At 35.3% G+C, this 22,327-nt stretch overlaps 1 protein-coding gene across 3 annotated transcripts in view; it reads right to left on the minus strand.

Annotated features, from left to right (window-relative positions):
• Positions 1-9,992: 9,992 nt before the first annotated feature.
• Positions 9,993-22,327, minus strand: part of LOC149580153 (manganese-dependent ADP-ribose/CDP-alcohol diphosphatase-like protein) — a 79,743-nt gene continuing 67,408 nt past the window's right edge. For all 3 annotated transcript variants that reach the window (XM_089789758.1, XM_089789762.1, XM_089789753.1), the window contains one exon: positions 9,993-11,460. In XM_089789758.1, coding sequence (XP_089645884.1) covers positions 10,295-11,272 — 978 coding nt within the window. In that variant the 5' untranslated portion in view covers positions 11,273-11,460 and the 3' untranslated portion in view covers positions 9,993-10,294. The remainder of the gene's footprint in view (positions 11,461-22,327) is intronic.

Raw genomic sequence — 22,327 nt, forward strand, 5'->3', positions numbered from 1 at the left:
TCTTAGGTGTAGCTTCTATAGCCAACCTCTATGGTGGACCAATAAGCTATGGAAATTTTTCATCAATATTCCTTCCCGTTTGATTTTGGTAATTCCATTGGTAACAATTGTTGAATCTGGGAAGTTGCCTCTTCATAGCAACTAGCTTGTTTGACAATTTTTGCAACATCTCATTTGATGAAGTAGTATTACTGGAATTCCCTTTGGTTTGAAGCTCATGTTTACATTTTTTAGTAGAGATCAAGTCATCCTCTAGTTCAACTACCTTCTTTTGGACATCTGCCAAGTTCGTGGGATGGGATCTCCTAAGGTCATAGTTGATATCTGGTGGCATCAAGCTTATGAAGAATGTTTTCAAATTACTCGTAGTAGGTCTATCAATAGTAGGCATTCTACTATTGATCTTATTAAAATTAGAAACAAAATCCCTCATACTTACAACAGGTTGCTTCTTTATAGACGTCAATTGTGTTAGCGGGACGTACTCATCTTCTATAGTTTTGAATCTTGTTTCAAATGTCGTCCTCATTGTATCCTAGTCTATGAGTGAGGCATTGGCCAGATGACAAAATCAATCTTTTGCATTCTCTATCAAAGTCTCTACAAATAGTCTTACGACTACGTCTTTGTGTGCCAGTCCTAGGATGAGTTGCTACGAAAAAGGCTTTGATATGTTCATCAGTGGTGATCCTTCCATCACATGAGAATTTGGGAAAGTTATTTCTTGAACCATACAAGAGTGGATGATACGTCATAAGTGCTAGTGGATCAGTTGTTGCAGCCCAGGGGGCGGCCATTATTGTCCTAGCAAGGTATGGCAGAAAATTGACAACTGGAGGAGCAGCTACTCCATGTAAGGCTAATACCTGGTAAGTGGTGTGCAACAAATTTTGATTTCTAAGGAGTAAAGGTGGCCTACTCCTACTCTTCTTATCACCCTTTCATCAAGGTACTTCTAGAATGGGGAAACCAAGTTCTATAAGCTTTTCAAAAATAGGGTCTTGCCCACCTTGATCTTTGTTGCTTCTGATAAATCTTGCTTGTTCCAAGATGTTGAGTTAATTTTTCCTCCAAGCTTCATGATCTACTTGTCTTTCTTCTCTTTGAAATTCTCTCCTCTGAATAGCTCTTTCCAATGCTTTAGCTCTAGCTTCTTATTCTACCACCTGGCTAGCATTTCTATACTGCTTTGTATTCCTCCTATTCCTCCAAATGAATGTATTTAGGAACAAGATTATATCTAGCAGAGTCACCAAAAATCTATTGATAAATAGATTGTTCTTTTATTCTACTCTTTGAATGCCCAATATTCTTGAACAATATCAGGTTACAATAGTTGGGAAATCATAGCTAAGTGATTGACTTCCCTTTGAATTCTTAGGTGCACCTCCCTCGGATTTGTGATTTGCAATGAATCTTGTTTATTTCTAAATCTAAATGGGGCTTTTTCTTGACCAGAGAACAAGAGAGGTAAACCAAGTTAGGCCTAAATAGGAACTAACTCAGGCAAAGATGTGGGCCTTAAAACTATCCAAATCTATGAACTCGCACATCTTATGAACTCGCAGAATTTGATGAAAAGTTAATAGATCCTATCTATGAATCAACTACTTAACTAAAAGCTTCTAACTCTAATAAAGAAGAGACAAACTTGAATAAAAAGACAAAACAGAATCTCTTTAAACCTTCAATAACACTACTATTATCTAGATCTTGTTGTATTGAATAGGGGAACAAAACTCTGTTTATTCCTTAACTCAATTCAATTGAAAGAGATATCCTAAGCTATCATGAAACAATGGAATAGTAAATAATTGACACAAAATACATTCAACTTGTCTTTGCAACATAGATTATTTCACACCAAAAATTAACCGGCCTTCTATTAATCTTTCAATTAGGTACATATAGGATTCTAAGATGACCATTGCAAAATGAGACTCAAATCGGTTCATCTCCTAAAAATTGACAAATGGCAAGGAGCCAATTGTCAGTTACAATCATTACATCAAAATATGAAAGGGTGGGATAAGAATCACTTCACCTACTTTCCTTTTCTAACTTTGTCTTATATGCTTTGGCGGCAACAATGATTGGGATCAACTCCTCATGTCTATGAACATGAATGTTAGTGCATCTTAAGAGCCACTTGGAATGCTCTCTGTCTAGATCTTTGATGGCATTCAACCACTCCTACATTTCCTCCATAGCCACGTGTACACACTCACCAAGCTTTTGGAGCTCTGACACTCTGTTATGATGATCAGGAGATTTCTTTGTTAAGCTATCTAGATAATTAGAGAAATTCTTTTGCATGACAGCAACTCTAGCTATCCATTTCCCTTGTCCACTAGCTTGGGAGTCTGTATGTAGACCTCTTAGTAATTCATAGTCTCTTTCCTAATCCTTTTTAACTTTAGCCTATGTTTCCTTTAATCCTTCTTCTACCACTAAAATCATTTCAATTTTGAATTGCATACTTTGTAGCCATTCAAATAAGAGTTCCTCTCCCTTAAGCAGAATCTTTGCCTCTACTACTTCCTTAGCCTTCATGTGGATGATCATTTTCAATAAGGAAATGCAATCCTCGCTCTTGGCTTTTTCTACTAATAGGGTAGCCTGGTTAGCTGAGATATTATCTTTCTCTATTTCAAGCCTCACTATTGCATTACCGAGTTGCTCTATGATTGCAAATCCCTCACACTTGAGTTTTTCGCTCCAATCCCTACCAATTTTCTTGAACTGCTTGTTTTCTTAATGCCAGGAGATGATAGCTTGAATGTTTGTGGCTATAGGGTCGTTAGTGATTGACACTCCCAAGATGCTTGCCTGCGAGGTGACTAGTTTCTTGATGAAGCAATTAAGCTCATGAATCTTTGCCTTCATTCTGACTTTACCCAGCTTGAGAATTTCAAGTTGTCCTTCTATCACATCATTTGGTGATTTCCAAAAGCCCACCTTGGTGTTATGTCTAACTTCTTCGAGGTCTACAGAATGCAATGCGAAGTCCTCTGTAGACTTGTCTTCAATTCTTCCTTCCTTGGAAAGCTTAGCAATCTCCATAGCTAAGTGCCCTATATCAGGATCTTGTCTGGGAATTGACATGGTCTTCTGCTTCTTAATTTTAATCAATGTCGATCCAAAATAGATAGCTACAGATAAAGTTTCTTTGTTGGGAGCTCCCTCTTCTTTCCTCTTCCTCTTTATGTCCAAGGTATCCTCAAGCCATGACTCAACACCATCACCTCAGATGCAGTCCCGAGCGTATCTACACTGAACATTTTCTTCTTGACTGGAGTTAATGTCTTCATAGTTGAAGAAAGAGGATTCTTTGGAGTCTGGAAAATAAGTTTTGAAGTTTCAGTACCCTTCTCTGTTTCTGTAGTTTTCTTTGTAGCTTCATCGGATTCGGTAGATTCACTCTCGCTACTTCCACCATCTCCAAGGTCCACCACTTGTACTTGGGGCCTACTTGGTAGGAGTAATGCAGCATTTATAGATGGGATCGGACTATTGTGGGGTGAGAGAGCCACCGTGATTGCACTGTCCTTCAATTCCTCTGCCTTCTTCTTCTCGGCCTCCATTTCAGTTCCTATCACCGGCATTGAACCATCCTGACAAGTTTTATCAAGAGGGATATTCTTGTCAAGAGGTTGGTCACCTCAACTAGTTGGTTGTGCAAGCCCTTGAATGATGGGCAAGATTGTGCCTGAAGCGCCACTTTGAGAGGATAAGGTTGTCGCTACATTAGGGGATGATTAGGCAGGCATGCCTTTGCTCCTGCTTCATCGTGTTGTGGTCCACTCAACCCATTTTCCAATTCTCTTGTAAATTTTGCCCATCATCAAATCTAGGTCTTCCACAGCATCTTCATAAGGTTCCAAACTTATAGGAGTACTCCTTAGCTTGGTCAAGTAAGTATTGCTATAAATATGTTGACCATCATCTTCAGCTCCTTCTACCTCAATGTTAATCTTATACATCTTCACTTGGTCAACTATCAATCTAGCAAAGGCTCGATCATGGCTCTCGAACTCATGTTTGCAATTGGCCCAATAGTCCTCATTGGTAGTGATGTGCTTTATCATGCTCCCTATCAGCAAGACATCTCTGGCATACCCATTCAGGTCGAACATAGGCCTCAGGACTTCATACATGTCCAACTTATATTTCTTCTCGAACACCTTCATCATGTTTTTGGCATTGGACCGAGTGTCGCAACTGAAGGCTCCAGGTTTCATGGGAAATTTGTATCCTTTCTTCTTTAGGCTCCCACTCAATATATTCACTTGTAGGGCTTGTCATATGATCTCGATCAACACGATCATGTCGCTTGGATACCTTGCTAGCTTTAAGGGAAAGTCGTCAAATGCTGCAAGACACAAATAAGAAAATGATGAGAATTGAATGAAGTGATATCCAAATTGACTAATGGCTACCATGGCTTATGGGTTGAATCTCCTTTTCGGGGATCCATGTAGCTCCTTACAAATCCTCGTGGTAAAAGTATCATTCACCTTAACATAATTTGCATAACTATTATGTAATTGTTAGACATGGATAAAACTCATAAGATTTAACATCATCAATGAAATTATCTAATCTTGGGAGGCTAGGCCATAATTGAAATGAGGCTAACATATAAATCAAGAAGGAAGACATGTAGAATGTATTATAGAACTTGGTTGCCCAAAGAGCATTCGACAAGATTTCGCCTACCTGTTGAGCCCAAATCAATGTATTGGGTATTTGAGCAAATTACTTGAACTAAAAAGAAATATTGCTCGATGAAATTTAAAGCTTCTACCTCACCATTCAACCTATGTAGGAGAACCAAAATATCAATGATTCCTGGCTTAAGGTTGGTCCCAAACAAAGTTTTGGGAACTTTACTCTTTTATCACTCCATGGTTTTTGGAACCATGTCCTCATGATTTCTTTCCTCCAGATGATTTTCTTAGTTGAGAATTCTGAGACGGCTCTACCAAAGTATAAATTGGAGAACTCCTCCTGCTCTGGCACACGAAGGCAGTTCACCGCTATTTTTCTATCAATTGAGATTAGCATTGTACCATCAGGCAGCACAATTTTCCTAGTTTCTAGGTTGTAGTGATGAATGCATTCATAAATCAACTCAAGGGCTTGGACTGCAACTGGGAAACTAGCGGCCTCGACTAAACTGCATCCTCGGAGCTTCTCGGTAATGGGATGAATTTGTTCAAATCTCAACCTTTTCTAGAAGTCTACCATGTCAAAGAAGTGAAGAGAAGTATCTGTGAAGTTCTGCAATTGGGACATGATACCAGTTAACCCATCAAAACCCACGAACTTGGTTGCCATGAGTTCATGAACAAGATTTTGAATCGAGAAAATGAATGAGACAACGAATGTAACAATCAGGTTTTTCAAAAGCTATATGTACTGATAGAATGAAAAATCAAAGGAAAAGTGGTAACTTATTCAACTGCTTGTGCATCTTTATATGAGAGCTTCAATTCATCTATTGATCTTCAGAACTCGCGCTACACGGATGAAAATTTAAGGAAATACCCATTGGATAGTAAATACAAGAGTTCAACGAACATTTAGGGATCGTTTGACTGTTCCGTTGAACTCAATGATAACTTTCTGCATGCCCACTACTTACTTTTTTGTTTTCTAAGTTTCAAAAAGTTACCCTTAGGGTACCCCATTGAGGTCAATCTACTAAATGAGATTCTTGCTATATTTCTTCTTCCTTAATGATTTGATCCATTCCAATATCATTCTGACATGCTCTGAATCCAATATGGGGGTCGAGCTTAACCATTAACTTGATTTTCTTGAAAAATTAGAAAATTGTCTTCATTGGTTGGAAACTCATCGAGGAGAAGACATTTTCCATTTTTCTATCACTGCTTTCTTCTAGATCAAATCTTTGACAACACATTTTTGGAAGCTAGGAATGCTTGGTTAAGGTGTGAGTACTTGTTTGAGAGTCATTAAACATCTTTTTTTTCACCTCAAGGCATTTTGCGAAAAATTATCTTCATGGGTTGAAAACCCGCTGAGGAGAAGACAACTTCAGGTTTTCCACCAGGGCTTAAATATTTTAGTAACAGTGAATCTGAACAATGATTGGGGATATTAACTTAGATTCAAACATTAATTTATCTTAGAACCCTTCACCTTTTGCATGTTTTTAATCCATATACATCTTCATGTGGTTATTATAAGAAATCACCTTCATGGGTCTGAAACCCACCGAGGAGAAGATGATTTTCAAATTTTGCCAATTCCTACTTATCAAGGAGTGGTACGTCGTGAGTGAATATGAAGCATGATTGATCATCAAATAAGCAAATTTGATCTCTATCAGACTAGGTACTAACTTACCCGACTAGTCATAAGCTAAAATAAACACCCACCCGGAAAGAGGGAAAAAGAAGGTGAAATGGGAAAATCCAATAGAAATCACCCAGCCTTAGGGACTTAGACCTCGACTCAAACCCAACCAAGGACTTCATTCACTTCTCCTACTACATAATACTCTCTTTTTCCAACTGGTTAGAAAACAAAAAGTGGGGCAACAGGTAGTTTGGAATTTTCAAAGACTGTTCGAAGGCCTCTCTCTCATTCTCTTCCCTACTCTCTTCCTTCTCTTGTTTTGGTTCGAGTAAGTCTTTCTTGTTTATTGTTTGATTTCATGCTTAGGGGCTATCGTACTCTTGATAATCTATAACAAAATGTATTACAGGGCGTAATATCCCCTACATAAGAAATTGAGGCATTCTATTTGTCTCACTGATTGTTGGCTTCTCTTTGGCTTCCTTTATTTTTGGCTTTTCTAGGATCTTTGTTCTTAATGTTATGCCTTGAATAATCATCTTGTAAAGATGAACGGTTATGAAAATACAACATTTTAAAGTCTGTTCTTCCTTTTTCCCCCTCTTCTAATGGTATGTTTCTTTCTCCTTTCCTCTATGATGGCATTTTTCTCTTTTCTTTCCCTCCTCCTTTCTTAGTGATGCTAGCGTGGTTTTCCTCCCCCTTTGCCTTCAGGTTTTGTTGTTTCTCCCCTCTCATTTTCCTGCTTTGGTTTTCTCTTTTGTTCCCCTTTCTTCTTTCTTTGATTCTTCTAGCTCGGATAGTATAGCTTACATAATCATGTATAATCAAATAAATAAGATTATTAGGCTACATTGTCGTGGTTTTGTGTTATCACTTTTTTGGGTTTTTGGTTTCCCACTAAGTTTTGATCTGATTTATCTTGGTTTCTTTATTTCTTCCTTCTTTCTTTTACTTTGTGAAAGGGTTGCTAAGTATGTATGTATTAACAACTAAAACATAATGGTGTTTTATTTTTGGACATGATTATCTAACTGAATTTTATAAGTTTATTATAAGATGTATTAGGGGAGAGGACTCGATACTTGAGCGCCCCTAACTTCATGCTTATCAAAATCTTATATAGAAATTTCAAGAAAAAACATTTTTTAATTGCAGCTTACTTGGCAAGTCTTCTTCTTATAACTAAGGTTTTAAGTCCACATCATCAATTATAATGCCATATCAACATGTTTTTGCTAGGTTGTCCAAAATAGCCCAAATAAAAAGTGAGATCAATGGTTGTGCAAAAAGGGTTCTCATACTTGCAGTAAGTTATTATGGGCACATTTCATTCTATTATGGGTAGTTATTATTGTACTAATAACTTTAAAGTCACAATTTTTGGTATGATATTGTCAAAAATGTTAGGCATTAAGATAATAAATATTGGAGATCAACTATCCAAGTAAAAGTAAGGTATAAATTGATAAGAGAACAAACGTGAATTAATCTTAAAACCTTAGATTATTAAGGCCATATCTGAATGAAAACATAGTGGCTTAGTACTTGCCTTTAGTTTTTATATAGATATAGTTTTAATTTAATAAATAAAAATTATATTCTATTAAATATTTTAATTAATAAAAAGATTATATATTTATAGTTTTCTATAATGATATTAATTATAATTTAAATTTAAAATTTACTTATTAATATAATTATTGATATATATTTTATTGCATATATATTGTGTGATAGTATTATATTATAAATAAATTATAACATTTTTATAATAATAATATATAATAATATTTCTTACACTATTATACAATATAAGAAATATTATTTTTCATATTTTTAATTAAATGAAAAAAAAATATAGTAAAAAATGCAATATTAAAATATAAAAATCTAAACCAGCCCACTTATATTCAAAAAATACTAAAAATGAATAACTCACCTTAATAAATCAATTCACCTAATCAAATATTAGAAATATATTTTTTTTAAATTGTAAAGTTATACTTGTGCAACATATTAGGTTGACAATAAAAGTTAAATCGATTAATTCTAATTGTAGAAATAAAAAAATTTAATTACTAATTAAAGCATTAAATTCAAAATGTGTCACAATAGTACTTAGCCTATTGACAAGTAGTAATAAGTAAAAATGTATTTTTTTCCATAAGAATCTATGACTTTATTTTTCATTCTTCTGATTAGTATATTTTAATAAGTGTAGTACTTATATTCAACTCTATTTAGAATTCACTCATCTTACATACTTTTTAATTTCGTAATTGCATAATGAAAGCTTAAATATGCTTTTATCAGAATTTTTCGAGGGGCTTTGAATTATCAGACATTGGCAATTATGTGATTAAATAGGTATATCGTGCTTAAAAAGAATCTCAGTTTAACCCTTCATTCTCGATTTAAATAAGAATCTCAGTCATTCTCGATTTAATAGGACCCTTTTAACTTGTTAATACTCCCTCCCAAATCTTTCCAATCAATTTTTTATTTAATTTAATTATTAATATTTATTTGAAACACAATTTGAAAGAAAATATGTGATTGAGAATGAAAAAACTGAAGTAAGATCTTATAGCAAATGATGTTATCTCTGCAGAATAGTGATTTCAAAATATATTCATTCACTTAATATGTTTTCAGTTGCAATGGAATATCAGCACAAATGCCTTTTTTTTTACAGAAGGGACTTTACATAGCAAATGGAAGACAAGAAAGCCAAACAATCCACTAATAAGCTTAAGACAGAAATGTATAGTATGTTTTCAGTTGCAATGCAATATCAGCACAAATGACTTCTTTAAACAGAAGGGACATGTAATTTAATATCGCTAGTCTAAGGCGAGGATCAATTGTAATTTAGTATACATGACCGAATGAGTCTCGGGCCACGCTGGGGTTTTCTTACCCATTCTTTTCTTTTTCCCCCAATACCTGCGTTCAACTGGGTGTAAAATTTTAATTTTATTAATAAAACAATATAGACTAAGGCCATTTACTAAACAAACAAAAAATAGGATGATTGTAAACACATTATACTCCAAAAAAACAAGAAATATTGGAATCTTGATTTTTTGTTCGTGTCAAATATAATGCATAAAGATTGGAATAAAAATTAAACCTTAAGAAGAAATCAATAATAAAAAGCAAATAAATTATTTTTAAAGCTCAAATTCCCAGTACAATATAATTAGTCCATTCAAATTCAGAATATCTACAGGAATTAGCACAAGGGACAAACAGATGATAGCATGTTTATACCCTTTAATCCCATGTCCTGAAGGTTTTTACACCAAACTGTCAGAGAAATCAGCGCAGCCTTGCAAGTGTTGAATGCCCCAACATGGCAAATAGCCACTAAAAACCCATGTAAACAAGAGACATGCATCTGAACGGATAATTACTTTTAGCCTTCAAAAATACAGTCTTCAATGGGCAATTGTTCACCCATTGGGTTTGAACTCTTGAGTACCTTCTGTATTCAATCCTCCAGCACAGTTGAGCAGTCATCCCCAAATTGCACATTGAACAACCAAAAGCTACTAACTCAAGAAGAAAATGAGAATAATAAATTCTGAAACTACTAGTAGATCATGCATAATGAAGTCCACAAAGCCTTCTCCAAAAATACTATACAAGCCTCAGAACAATTCTAACAATATAGTAATTTAATTAAATGATGAAAAAGATGTAGTATATCAAGCAATGTAAGAAATCTAAAATTTCACCAAATGCCTGTGTACATGAGCAAATCTTCATCCTCAAGGTGTGCATCTCAGAAACAGATAAAGCTTGTCCATGTCTGGATGAAGATGTATCAAAGAAAGTGTATAAGATTTTACTCCTGTCTCTGGAATAAACAATGCATAACTGTATATAGTACAAATGTTTGGACTTGTGACTCAGACACGCATACTCCTTACATCATGCTCAAGATAGTAAGAACCGCTATCTAGGATATCCTTTCCAAGCTAAAGTGCATCTCCGTACTTGCCATACGGTCAGTCCCAATCAGTGACAACTGATCGTGGTAGACATCAATATAGCCAAATGAATCTGATCCAGGTGGACATTCAAGCACGGCTTCAAGGACCCTATGATGAATTCCATGAGAATCTACAACATATCCACCTTTGTGAGCATGGCCTGCTAAGCAAACTTTAACACAATTATACTTGTGAATGACGTGCATCACTTCATCATAATTCCACAATAATGATTCGGGAGATGATGCAGCCGGATCTAGAGGGAGATGGCAGCAAACAATCACCTTCTGATCAAGTACAGATGCATCTTGCAGGACACTATCAAACCATGCTAGTTGTTCCTTTCCAACTCCACCATTGAACATCACAAACCTTCTGTCATTGCCACTCAGCCCATCTGGACTATTTTTTTCCACATTTGGATTTTTAGTTTCCATATATTTGATAGCTTCTAATCTATGTGGATGATCTTCAGGCCATCCAATTGTACTGATGTCGTATCCATCAAGAACAACAAATCGATAATCTGGCACTGGACTAAAATCATAATATGCATAGCCATGGGGGCTAGGAAGTTTCAACAGGTTAATTAAATCACTCCGAGGAAGATTATAAAGGCAATGATTACCAAGCATATGATAAACAGGCCCATTAAACTTATCGAATTCATTAATAACTTTTAATACAGCAGTGTGAGACTTGTCTTTAGGACAGAAGCCATCCACTATGTCACCAAAATGTACTGCAAACTTAAGTTTTTCCATCTGATTCCATTTCCTGACAGCCCTTTGCAATGCAAGAATGCTATGGCGATAATAGCGGGGAACACCAAGGAATGAACGACCATCAGGAATATCAGCATATTGAACATCCGTGATGACCCCAAAAGAGAAAAGTGGTTGCTTTGTTCCAAAAGCCATAGCTCCATTTAAAGTGGCCATCATTCTAATCAATATTTTCCTATGTTCCAGCGTTGACCTTATGGCCTGTGCTTGATATTCATATTGTTGATCAAAATATGTGGTTTGCTTCACAAATTTAGGACAGCTTTATATCCAATTAAGCTTTGCAGAAGCCAATACCCATGCAAGCATTGAAATAATTGCTCTGACATCTCACACTCGAGTAATCCCTGCATGCTCAAAATATCACAGTTTTCATTAATTGAAAAATCCAATATATCACAGACAAGATAACTCACTACTTGTTCCCTAACTCCATTCACTCAGACAAAATGTAGCTTTCATGAAAGTTTCTTTTACGAGTTCTTCTAACATTCCATAAATTACAATAAACTGAAATATGGTAAGGAACCAAGAGTTGATCAACTTGAGTGACAGACCATATACTTAATGAAAAATTGACTCTTGTAGCACCAAGAATATAAGAAGAAAACCAAAAGCATAATCCCAAAAATGTTTAACATAAGGCAGGCTCCAATGAAGAAGGCTTTCTACTACTCCTAATCTTACTGTAATACAGGAAACTACACAGATTATCGGCCATGAAACAGGGCGTACACTTATTCTAGAGGTATCTTAAGTTTGCCTTGAGTTGGAAACTGAAACTGCACCCACTTAAGCTTTTAATCTAGGCATCCCATTCTGACCCGGGAAATTTAGATCACTTATATTCTTCTTCGGAAAAATATGTAGAACTGCATTTTCCAAAGTTACTAGATAGCTATTTAAATATTTAATTCAAGCTTGTGATTGCCTTGATATCCCTCAACGGAGGGCATTTCTAATTCAAATAATTAATATGTTATCAAAGTCCTGCAGACAGAAAGGTTACGCAGTTTTCTGGTGGGTGAAGCCTTAATAGATTTTGATTGGGTTAAATCGAGAGGACCTAACAAGATCACTACTTGACCATGGACCCATACTCTTGGACTTCAATCCTATGGGGTGCATTCTCTTCTAACTACAAGAACAGCTGGTGATGTATTCCAAAGGAACCCAAATACTCAGCATAAAATAATGTATTGGGACAAAAACTAAATTTTCTCACAAACCAATGCAACATAGGGGAATCAATATAAGACTGACAAAGATTAAAGCTGGAAGATATTCTGGCAAAAGAAGAAATCTACTGGAGACAGAAACCCAGAGAAGCATGGCTAAAAGGAGATAAGAACACTAAATTTTTTCATAATTGTACCAAGGCTAAAAGATCAACTAACTATATAACTAAAATCTACTCACAGAAGGGACAAGTCTTAGAAGCAAAAGAGGAAATAACCAAGGAAGCCCTTGGATATTTTGAAACTATCTTGAATGAAGACTCCTCTTGTCAAGATCAATCAAAGTTTCTGAAAACTATCCCTGAGATTATTAATGATAAGGAAAACAAGATCCTACTTAACAAACTCTCAAAAGGAAGAAGTTATGAAGGTTCTTTTTAAGATGACTCCAGATAAAGCCCTAGGGCTGGATGGATTCCCAACTTTCTTTTTTCAAAAATGTTGGCACTTCATGGGTGATGAAATTACAGAAGCCCTTGAGAGTATTAGGAACTCTGGGGGAATCCTCAAAGAAATTAACAACACCTTAATGTTCATCCCTAAATCTGACCAATGTAAAGGTTTTAAAGATTTTAGACCAATAGCCCTTTGTAATACCCTTAACAAACTATTAACCAAGACTTTGGCATCAAGTCGCCAACAGTTCCTCCTGATGCTCATTAGTGAAGAACAATCTGGATTTGTACAAGGAAGATCAATCTATGATGGTATGATTATTGCAAAGGAAACAATACACTCACTAAAATTAAGTAATAAGCGAGGGATGCTAGTAAAATTAGATATTAGTAAGACCTACAACAAAGTAAATTGGAGATTCTCATGTAAATGCTTGCAGGCTTTTGGTTTTGCAAAAGCCTGGATTAACTTAATTTTCAAATGTATATCTACACCTAAATTTTCGGTTCTAATTAATGGTACCCTGGAAGGTTTCTTTTCCCCTTGTAGAGGATTAGACAAGGAGACCCCATTTCTCCCTTCCTTTTTATTTTGCTCTTAGAAGCATTGGGGAGATTTCTCAAACAGCAAAAGTTGGAATCATCCCTTAAAGGGCTTAAGATTTCCAATAATAGCAAACCTGAAACGCACCAACAATTCGTAGATGATACCTTACTCTATGGAGAAGCCAGTGTAAAGGAAGCTGAGATTATTAACTCTACACTTTCAAACTACATGAAGGTATCTGGTCAAGAAATTAACAGAGGAAAATCTGAAATTTTCTTCAACACAGAGGAAGAAACAAAAAAAAGTATCAACTTAACCCTTGACATTGTCAAAGGATCTCTACCATGTAAGTATTTCGGTTTCCAATTGAATCACTCCTCTAAACCTGCTAAACTATGGGCACCCCTATTAGGAAAAATCAAAAAGAAAATCCTGTCATGGAAAGGGAAGTGGCTCTCTTTAGCAGGTAGAACTATTATGCTTAAATCAGTTTTATCTAGTATGCCTATCTACCAACTATCACTGCAAAACCCCCCAACTAGTATAGAGAACTCGCTGAATAAAATCCTTAAAGATTTTTTCTGGCAAGGAACAGATAACAAAAAGAAATTCAACCTAATGGCTTGGAATAGGATTTGTCAAACAAAGGAGGAAGGTGGCTTTGGGATTAGAGATATAAAACTCCAAGCTCTTGCCCTAGAAGATTGATCTGGAGAATGATTCGTAATCCAAAATTGCCCTAGGTCAGGACTCTCAGATAAATATCTGAACTCCTCGGATCCCCTTAGCATCCTCAGAACCAAATCCCCCCCCTTAAGGGTCAGGGGTCTGGAATTTCATGTTAAAATGTCGACATATTATTTTCAACAAAGTAACATGGCAAGTAGCAAATGGTAGGGAAGTTAGATTCTAGACAAATTCTTGGCAAGGATTCCCACCCCTTTGTAAATTACGAAGGTTATCCAAGGCTAGGACTTTCTTATCACACGCAATAGGAACCCTATTAGTGGATTATTGGGAAGAGGATGTGTCTTCAGCTGAAGGATGGAAATGGAAAAATCTGAAACAATTTTGACATTCGCACAGAGGAACTCTCTATTTTAGAATCTGCCCTAGCCTCGAGATCCTTTACCCTCTCTTCAAACAAGGACAAACTTGTTTGGATTGGTTCTAAGACTGGTGAGTATAATTCTAAAGATGGTTACAATTATTTATCCAAACTTAAGTCGAACAACTTGAAATTATTACCAACTAATCTTTGTTGGCACTCGTTATGCCTACCTAAAGCAGGAACCTTCTCGTGGTTAGCAATACAGAACAAGTTTCTAACTGCAGATAAATTCATAAGTTTGGGTTATGCAGGGCCATCAAGATGTCCCTTATGCAAGGATTCATATCCTCTTACACTGCAATTTCGCCCACACTATTTGGACTTGGTTTTATAAAAGGATGAGCATTTCTATGGTTTGACATGAATCAATTTTAAAACACCTCTTGGCCTGGCCAAGTTTCCACTTCAACAATATTTTTAAAGGACTATGGATTATCTTACCTTCTATTATTTTATGGGAAATCTGGAAAGAGAGAAATAGACATATCTTTAAGAGTCGGGATATGTCTTCTGATCAAGTTATACTTAAAATAGAAGCATCGATAATTGAAACCCTGAATAGTAAATTAAATCAAACTAATGAAAATATGACTTCGTGGGATGGCTCTATGAGGAATAGAGGATTGGACTTAGAATTCCTCCCTTTAATGGTAAAGGAGAAGGCTTTAGTCCAACCTTAAGGGAAAACTGTGTGGATCCCTCCAGAAGCTAGATGGGTTAAACTCAATTTTGATGGGGCTTCCAAAGGCAATCCAGGCCCGATGAGGATAAAGCTTACCACAAACAATGTTGCAAAATTCAAAGCCTTATTGGAAGGTCTTTGTTTATGCTCTCAATTCAATTTCAAGAGTGTTGCCATTGAAGGAGATTCTTTGATTGTCATCAATGCCTTGAGGAAGCAAGCTACCCCCAATTGGAGACTAACTAGTTTCCTTAACCTTTCCCTCAACCTCATTAAGAATTTGGAGTAGGTAACCTTTAACCACATTTATAGGGAAGGCAACACCCTAGTTGATGAACTTGCTAATAAAGGTACCCATGGTATTGAATTTTGCATAGTTATCACTTAGACTTAGAGGAATCTCCCTTGATTTGACTCGACGGTCTTTTCATATCCTATCACTACTACTGCTTATCGCTCTGTCACAACCGGGACACCTTTTCAGATTTGCTTGATTCCCTTTTGTAGCTCCCGAAGTTTGTGATTATCACGTGAGTTTGCAGCTTGATCAATGTCTACATTTAACACCCAAGATTGTTTTAGCCATCTTATCTGTGTCATTTTTTGCAACTATCTTTCCGAGAGTAGAAAGCTATAGATACCCCCATTAAACTTTGTTGTAATTCAAGGCTTATGGACTTTGACGAACCAATCAAGGTAGAATGTTTAAGGTTAATGGTGAACAAAAGCAACAAGATTGTAATTAGGGTGGTTGAGGGTTTTGGGAGATCAATACATCAATTGCCCAAACCGATGGAGATCAAACTCTGACATTGTAGCAATGTTTGCAGCCATAGCCCGTCATGTATATGGAGATAATGATACGGTTGTGGAGCTTTGTTCCAAGATCTTCATTCCAAGTATCCAGCTTGGTCTTGAAGAAGCATTATGGAATATTAGGGAAGGCTTAACCATCCCATCAGCTGCCAACTACTGGATGCTTTATATCTGAGAAGTCGTCCCCACATATCCAATCATCTTCACAGAAGATGAAGATGGTTTCTAGGCAACCCAGCCCACCTTTGTTAGGAACCTGAGCTTCTTGGCCCATTACCATGGGGTCATTGACCCAACCGATCTCAACTGGGTAGAAGATTACAAAGCAGCGGTCGAGATTCTAGCTGATGAAGCAATGGAGGAAGCAGTCCAAGAACTGTGTGAGGAGCTTGGGGAAGATTCAAAATAGTTATACCCACTAATAGAGCTAGATCTTTGACTACGTTTACAGTTTTAAGCTTTGTTCTAACCTATCTGTCTGTTTTTATGACCTCCCATTTTGTTTTGCTAGTAGGGAGTAGAACATTATGTTTTATTTCAGCAAACATTTTAAAATATATTTCAGATGTAATTTTCATATGTAGAGGTATATTAATATATAAGGATATCATGCTTGTGAAGGGTGTCTGTTGGCTGCCTACTTTCTAACCTAATTGACAGATTCAAAGCCAAGGATTGATTGTTTCATAACAAAGTTTAGCCGCGTATGCATTTAAAACTTGCAGGTCTCTGTCAGAGGTATAACTCAGCTTCAGTTCTCTCCCACTCATTCACTGAATTATTTGGATTTAATTGTTCTTTCTCCAGATGGATCCCTCTTCAGAACAATATGCAGTTCATTTTTTATCTTCTAATCTTTCTATCACTAAAACTCAATATCATAGAAAGCCAGCATTTGATTTTATCTAAAAAAGTTATTTGTATTAGAGGGACAAAGTTCCCCAAGGCTGAAACTTTGTAATGGGGGAATGCAACTTTTAATCTTGTAATAATATTGAACTACAGTCCCGGGCAAGACTGGAAGTTTTCTTCCCCATTCTTTCCTACCAGTGCCCGTTTCAATGTAAGATTTTGGATATCATTTTTCAAATTATAAATATATAAATTAATGGCTTCGGCCTTTTTATCGATCAAAAAAATAAATAAATAAGACCGACATTTTAATTTATAAGTTTAGCAATCTTTAAGCAATAAAAAAAGCACCCATACGAATAAGATCTAACAAAAGGAACATGGTGCGCACACAATTTTACGTGGAAACCTGTGCTGGAGAAAACCAAACCAAAACAGTGATCTCTGAGTGAGATAGCCCAACCTCTTGAATTTGCAAATTAGAAGGCAACCTTCAAAGAAGACAGTAATCGTAATTTTGTTGGATCTACAGTCCTAGATCCCTTCAAGGTGTTCAACGAAATCTTCCCACAATTTCCCTTTAACTTCTCTTATTAAACCTCCACTCAAATTTGAAATATGATCTTTAAAATAAGCTCACAGATCTGCCCAAGGTCTACTCTAATTTCTGCTCTCAAAAGATCTGACTTTTATTCATAGGTCTTCCCTTACACATCTGATTTTCTGCTTTTACTATCTGCTCTTGATTGGAATGATATTTGATGAATTGATTCAATGTCCTCCTAAAAACTCTTGTTTATATCCTTGGCATGCCTCTTCGATGAACAGTTATACCCTTTACAGCAAGGTTGGCCGAGGGAGCAAATAATAACTATTTAATTTGAATGTGTTCCTTCCAAAATAGGTGCCTTCACTCGTGAGAATTGTCAAGAATTTAATAGACCTATTCTTTTCTTGTCTAGGTCAGCCAAAGGCAGATTTAATATTTATTATTTTTGTTTACAAACCTTTTTCAAGGAACTCGGCCCATGAGCATCTTATTCATTTATTTCTGCATATATATGTAGCATTAAAGCTCTGCTCCTTAATTATATCTCTACATTAAAGCTATGCTCCGTGATTTAACTCTGCTCCTTAAAGATCATAAATTATACTCCTTAATTATATTTTTGCTCTTTACAATCAACGTGACGACTGTCCTTTGACATCAATGACAATATTCCAACAATTTTCCCCTTTATAATTGATGGCAACCCAAAAGAAAACAAACTCCTAAGAGTGACTAGGTCAATCAACTCCCGCTAACTAAAATGCTCCCCTTGACTGCATTGCTTAATTAACTTCTCCCTCTTTGACACCAATCGCAAAGGCTATCCAAGACTAATTGAAAAAGAAAATGAATAGCTCACCGTGAACATATGTTTCTCTGGAAAAATAGTGAATGGATGAGAAACATATCACTTGGAATTTTGCCCTTAGATACTCAAAAGTCTCTTTTGGAAGAGGCCTTGTAAAGATATTTGCAATCTGCTCCTTGTTATCAATATACTCCACCTTTACTTGCTGCTCAAGTACTTGCTCCCTCAAGAAATGGTAATCAAAATATGTGTCTTTCCTTGAGTGCACAACAGGATTTTTTGATATGTTGATGGCACTTGTATTATTGTGAAGTATGAGAATGATCAAACTCAACCTTGATATCTTTTACTATTTATTTTATCCATAGAACCTGTGTGCAGCAAGTTGCTGCAGCAACATATTCTGCCTCTACTATAGATAGGGAAGTTGATGCTTCTTTCTCGCTAACCAAGATACAAGACAATTACCAAGAAAGAATGCACCTTCATTGGTACTTTTCATATCATCAATACTGCCACCCCAATCCACGTCTGTGTATGCTGTAAGGGTGAAATCTTTACCTCTTGGATACCACAATCCAAAATCCATACTCCCCTTTAAATATTTCAATATTATCATGACTACATTAACATGGCTTTCTTTCTGAGCTGCCTGAAGCCATGCCACTAAACACACTAGCTGCATAATGTTAGGTCTGGTTTTTATATATAGCAAGCTTCCAATCATTGATCTATAAATAGTTTCATTTGTTGCAGAAAATTCATGGTCTTTCCTCAATTTTCAAACAATAACCATAGGAATACTTATTGAACTTATTTAACATCTCTTTAACATACTTGGTTTGAGAAATAAAGATCCCTTTTACTAAGTCTTTGCTCAATTTTCAAACAATAACCATAGGAATACTTATTGAACTTATTTAACATCTCTTTAACATACTTGGTTTGAGAAATAAAGATCCCTTTTACTAAGATATTTGCAAACCAAGAAATAAAAATAACTCATCAAGCATTGGCATCTAATCCTTAAGCTCTCTTTCTTGTTCATCCTAATGATGGGTCATAGAGTGTGATCCGAAATAGTGTTGCAAAAACATCTACATAATCAAATCCAAAAGAAACTGCAAATGATCTCATGGATTGTGGAAATCTACTTGCTCTTATCTCAAATTCTATATACATGTTAGAAACAAATCCTTGGCACATTCCCTCACAATATCCTCCAAGAATGTGTCATCCACATAGACAACAATTAACAACTCATCTCCTTTATTCTTGACATACAATTTGTTATCTACTAGACCTCTTATGAAGCCTTGCTCTTGGAGGTACTTCTCTAACCTTGAATACCCAAGCCCTTGGGGCTTGATTTAGTCCATAAAGGGTCTTCTTTAGTCTACACACATACTCTTCACTCTTTGATAAGATGAACCCTTCAAGCTGTTCAATATACACTTCTAGTTCAAGATATCCATTAAGAAAATTTGATTTGACATCCATTTGATAAACTTTGAAATTCTTGAAGTTTGCAAGAGCTAAGAACATTTGGATGGCCTCTAATCATGCAACAAGAGAAAATGTTTTTTTTTTAAATCTATTCTTTCAACTTGTGTATAACTTTTGCACACAAGTCTTGCTTTGTTCCCTATGACTTCCCCATCTTCATTCAACTTGTTTTGAAAAACCAACTAGGTTCCACAAACGTTCTTGTACTTAGGTCTTCGGACAAGCTCTCAAGTTTCATTCTTTTCCATTTGTTCCAAGTCTTTCTCCATAGCCTTGATGCAGTTCTTATTTTCACTTGCTTCTAAAAATTTATTTCCCTCAATTTTGGCAAACACAAGTTTACATGCTCCATTGTATTGGCAAATCTTCTTCTTGTTTGAATTTTCACACTTTATCTCCAATAATCAAATCTTCCAAATGGTTCTTTTGAACAAACCTAGATGATGCCATAGGTGATGCCTTGGATGAAGTTCTTGTATTATCTTCTTCCTCTTATTTGATTGCAATGTGCCCACTAATGGAGTTGTCTTGGTATAAATAATATTTGCAAAAGAAATTTAAGAATTAAACAATAACAAGTTTAATTATGATATTTTGCCCCAATTCTAACCCAAACCTTAAGGATGTCTCCACATCGGATTGCATAACCATTAGTTATTTCATCATCTTCTCTAGAATGCACCACTTAAGGTTTTTTCTTGGACAGGACATCCTCTATCCAAGGCCAAGCACATATGCATATATTGACAACATCAAAATATTTCAGCACTATTATATCCATCTCATTTAGCCATTTATATGGGGTTGTGCTAACCTCTCGCACTAGCACTATTAGCCATTCATACTAAGATTATACTAACCTCCGACACTAGCACTATGAGGTTCCACTATAACTAGTTTAACCATTCATATAAGGACAATCTTAATCCCTACACTGGCACTTAGCCATTCATATAGAGATGAGCATAGTCCCTCTACTAGCAATATGGGATTTCATTAGTTTGAGTTTAGTCATTATAGAGACGATCCCAATCCCTACACTGGCACTTAGCCATTCATATAAAGATGAGCACAATTCATGTATTGGCACTAGGAGAATTTTGATTCATTACTTCTTATATTCAAATAGTAAACATAATATCGAATAAAAAATTATCATTATTTTAAATTGATGTAAATTTCCACTAATGAATCAAATCTTTAAATATAATTTTTTAATGAATATAAATTTCCAAATGCATTTGTATATATATAATAGTCTCATAAATAATATGAAGAGAGCTTTATATATATATATATATATATATATATATATATATATATATATATATATATATATATATATATATGCAATACCTTATTCATAGTAATAGTTGCATGGGTCTGATGACCTTTCCCCTCAACACCTATTTGAGGAATGGTTTTCACTTTATAATTATTCTTCCTTTATTATTATAGTGTCGATGTATGTCCACTCCCTCTTATTTATTTTCTATTAATATAGGTGTGTTTGTTATTCCCCTAACCTCTTTTCTAACTCCTCTGATATATATCCTTCATTATCCATGTATGGCCCACCATTATAGGTTTATCGGCTATGGGATGTGTCCATAGATCCCTAGACTTAAGCCCCTTTCATTATTTATTTGCTACTAATCATGTTGAATCACCTTTTTTAAAATTGATATGCATTGGTCATTGTAAACACTATTAAATACATATAGGTTAATTAATTAAAATAATTTTGATTTTTGATTAATAGATTGTATTAACATGGTTTAATATTATGTTAATTAATTATCTATATTGATCACAAATGACCTATTTTTATGTATGATTACATTCACAATAATTAACAAGATTATATTACATGGATTAGCTCTTTATTGATGACTATATTTAGGATAATATATATTTTGAATATATTTAAATTAATTATGTCAATATAGGGTTATGACATTCATATCATGTCCAACCATTGTCACTTCTCTTTTGTGGCTTCCTACCTTTCGAAAATCAATTTCTTGTGCTATATCCTTTGCTTCTCCTAATTAACCCTCACATTAGCACTCTTGACTCTCAACAACTTTATGCAATCACTTATTATAACACCACTACTTTTGCTTCTTGTAGAATATCCAAGGAAGATTCCTTCATTTCTTCTAGAATCATTTTTTTCCAAAACTTCTTAAAAAAATATCAAAAAGCCTTGAATTCCTTTATTGATGTAGGCCTTCCCTTCCAAAGTTCAAAAGGAAATTTGTTGTTATTTACCCTAATTTGTGCTTTTTTGGATATTGATACATTTGTAAGACCCACTTCTTTCCAAAAAGTATCTGCTATCTTGGATTCATTGAGCATGGCTCTTGCCATGCCTTTGATGGTCTACTCTTTCTCTCAACTACTCTATTTTGTTGTGGAATCCTCGCAGTTAAATACTGTATCTTTATCTCATACCTTTCACAATATTCTTCCAACTCATTTGAGGAAAATTCTCCTATACTAGATAACTAAGGCTTTGAATGCCTTAAACTTCTCTATTGCTTCAAATTTTTATTTTAGAAATGCTACTCGTTTTATCTTGGAATAATCATCAATTAAAAATATAAATTAGTACCCACCTTGGAAGCTTTTTGTCCTTGTGTTGTAATGTCCCCATTTTTGCCAGCATTGGAGTTTCAAGGATTAGCCTATTATTGTGATCCTCAT

The sequence above is a fragment of the Cupressus sempervirens genome, chromosome 1 (assembly GCF_028749045.1).
Source record: "Cupressus sempervirens isolate cs-2001-9-10 chromosome 1, ASM2874904v1, whole genome shotgun sequence".
NCBI classification, from domain to species: domain Eukaryota; kingdom Viridiplantae; phylum Streptophyta; class Pinopsida; order Cupressales; family Cupressaceae; genus Cupressus; species Cupressus sempervirens.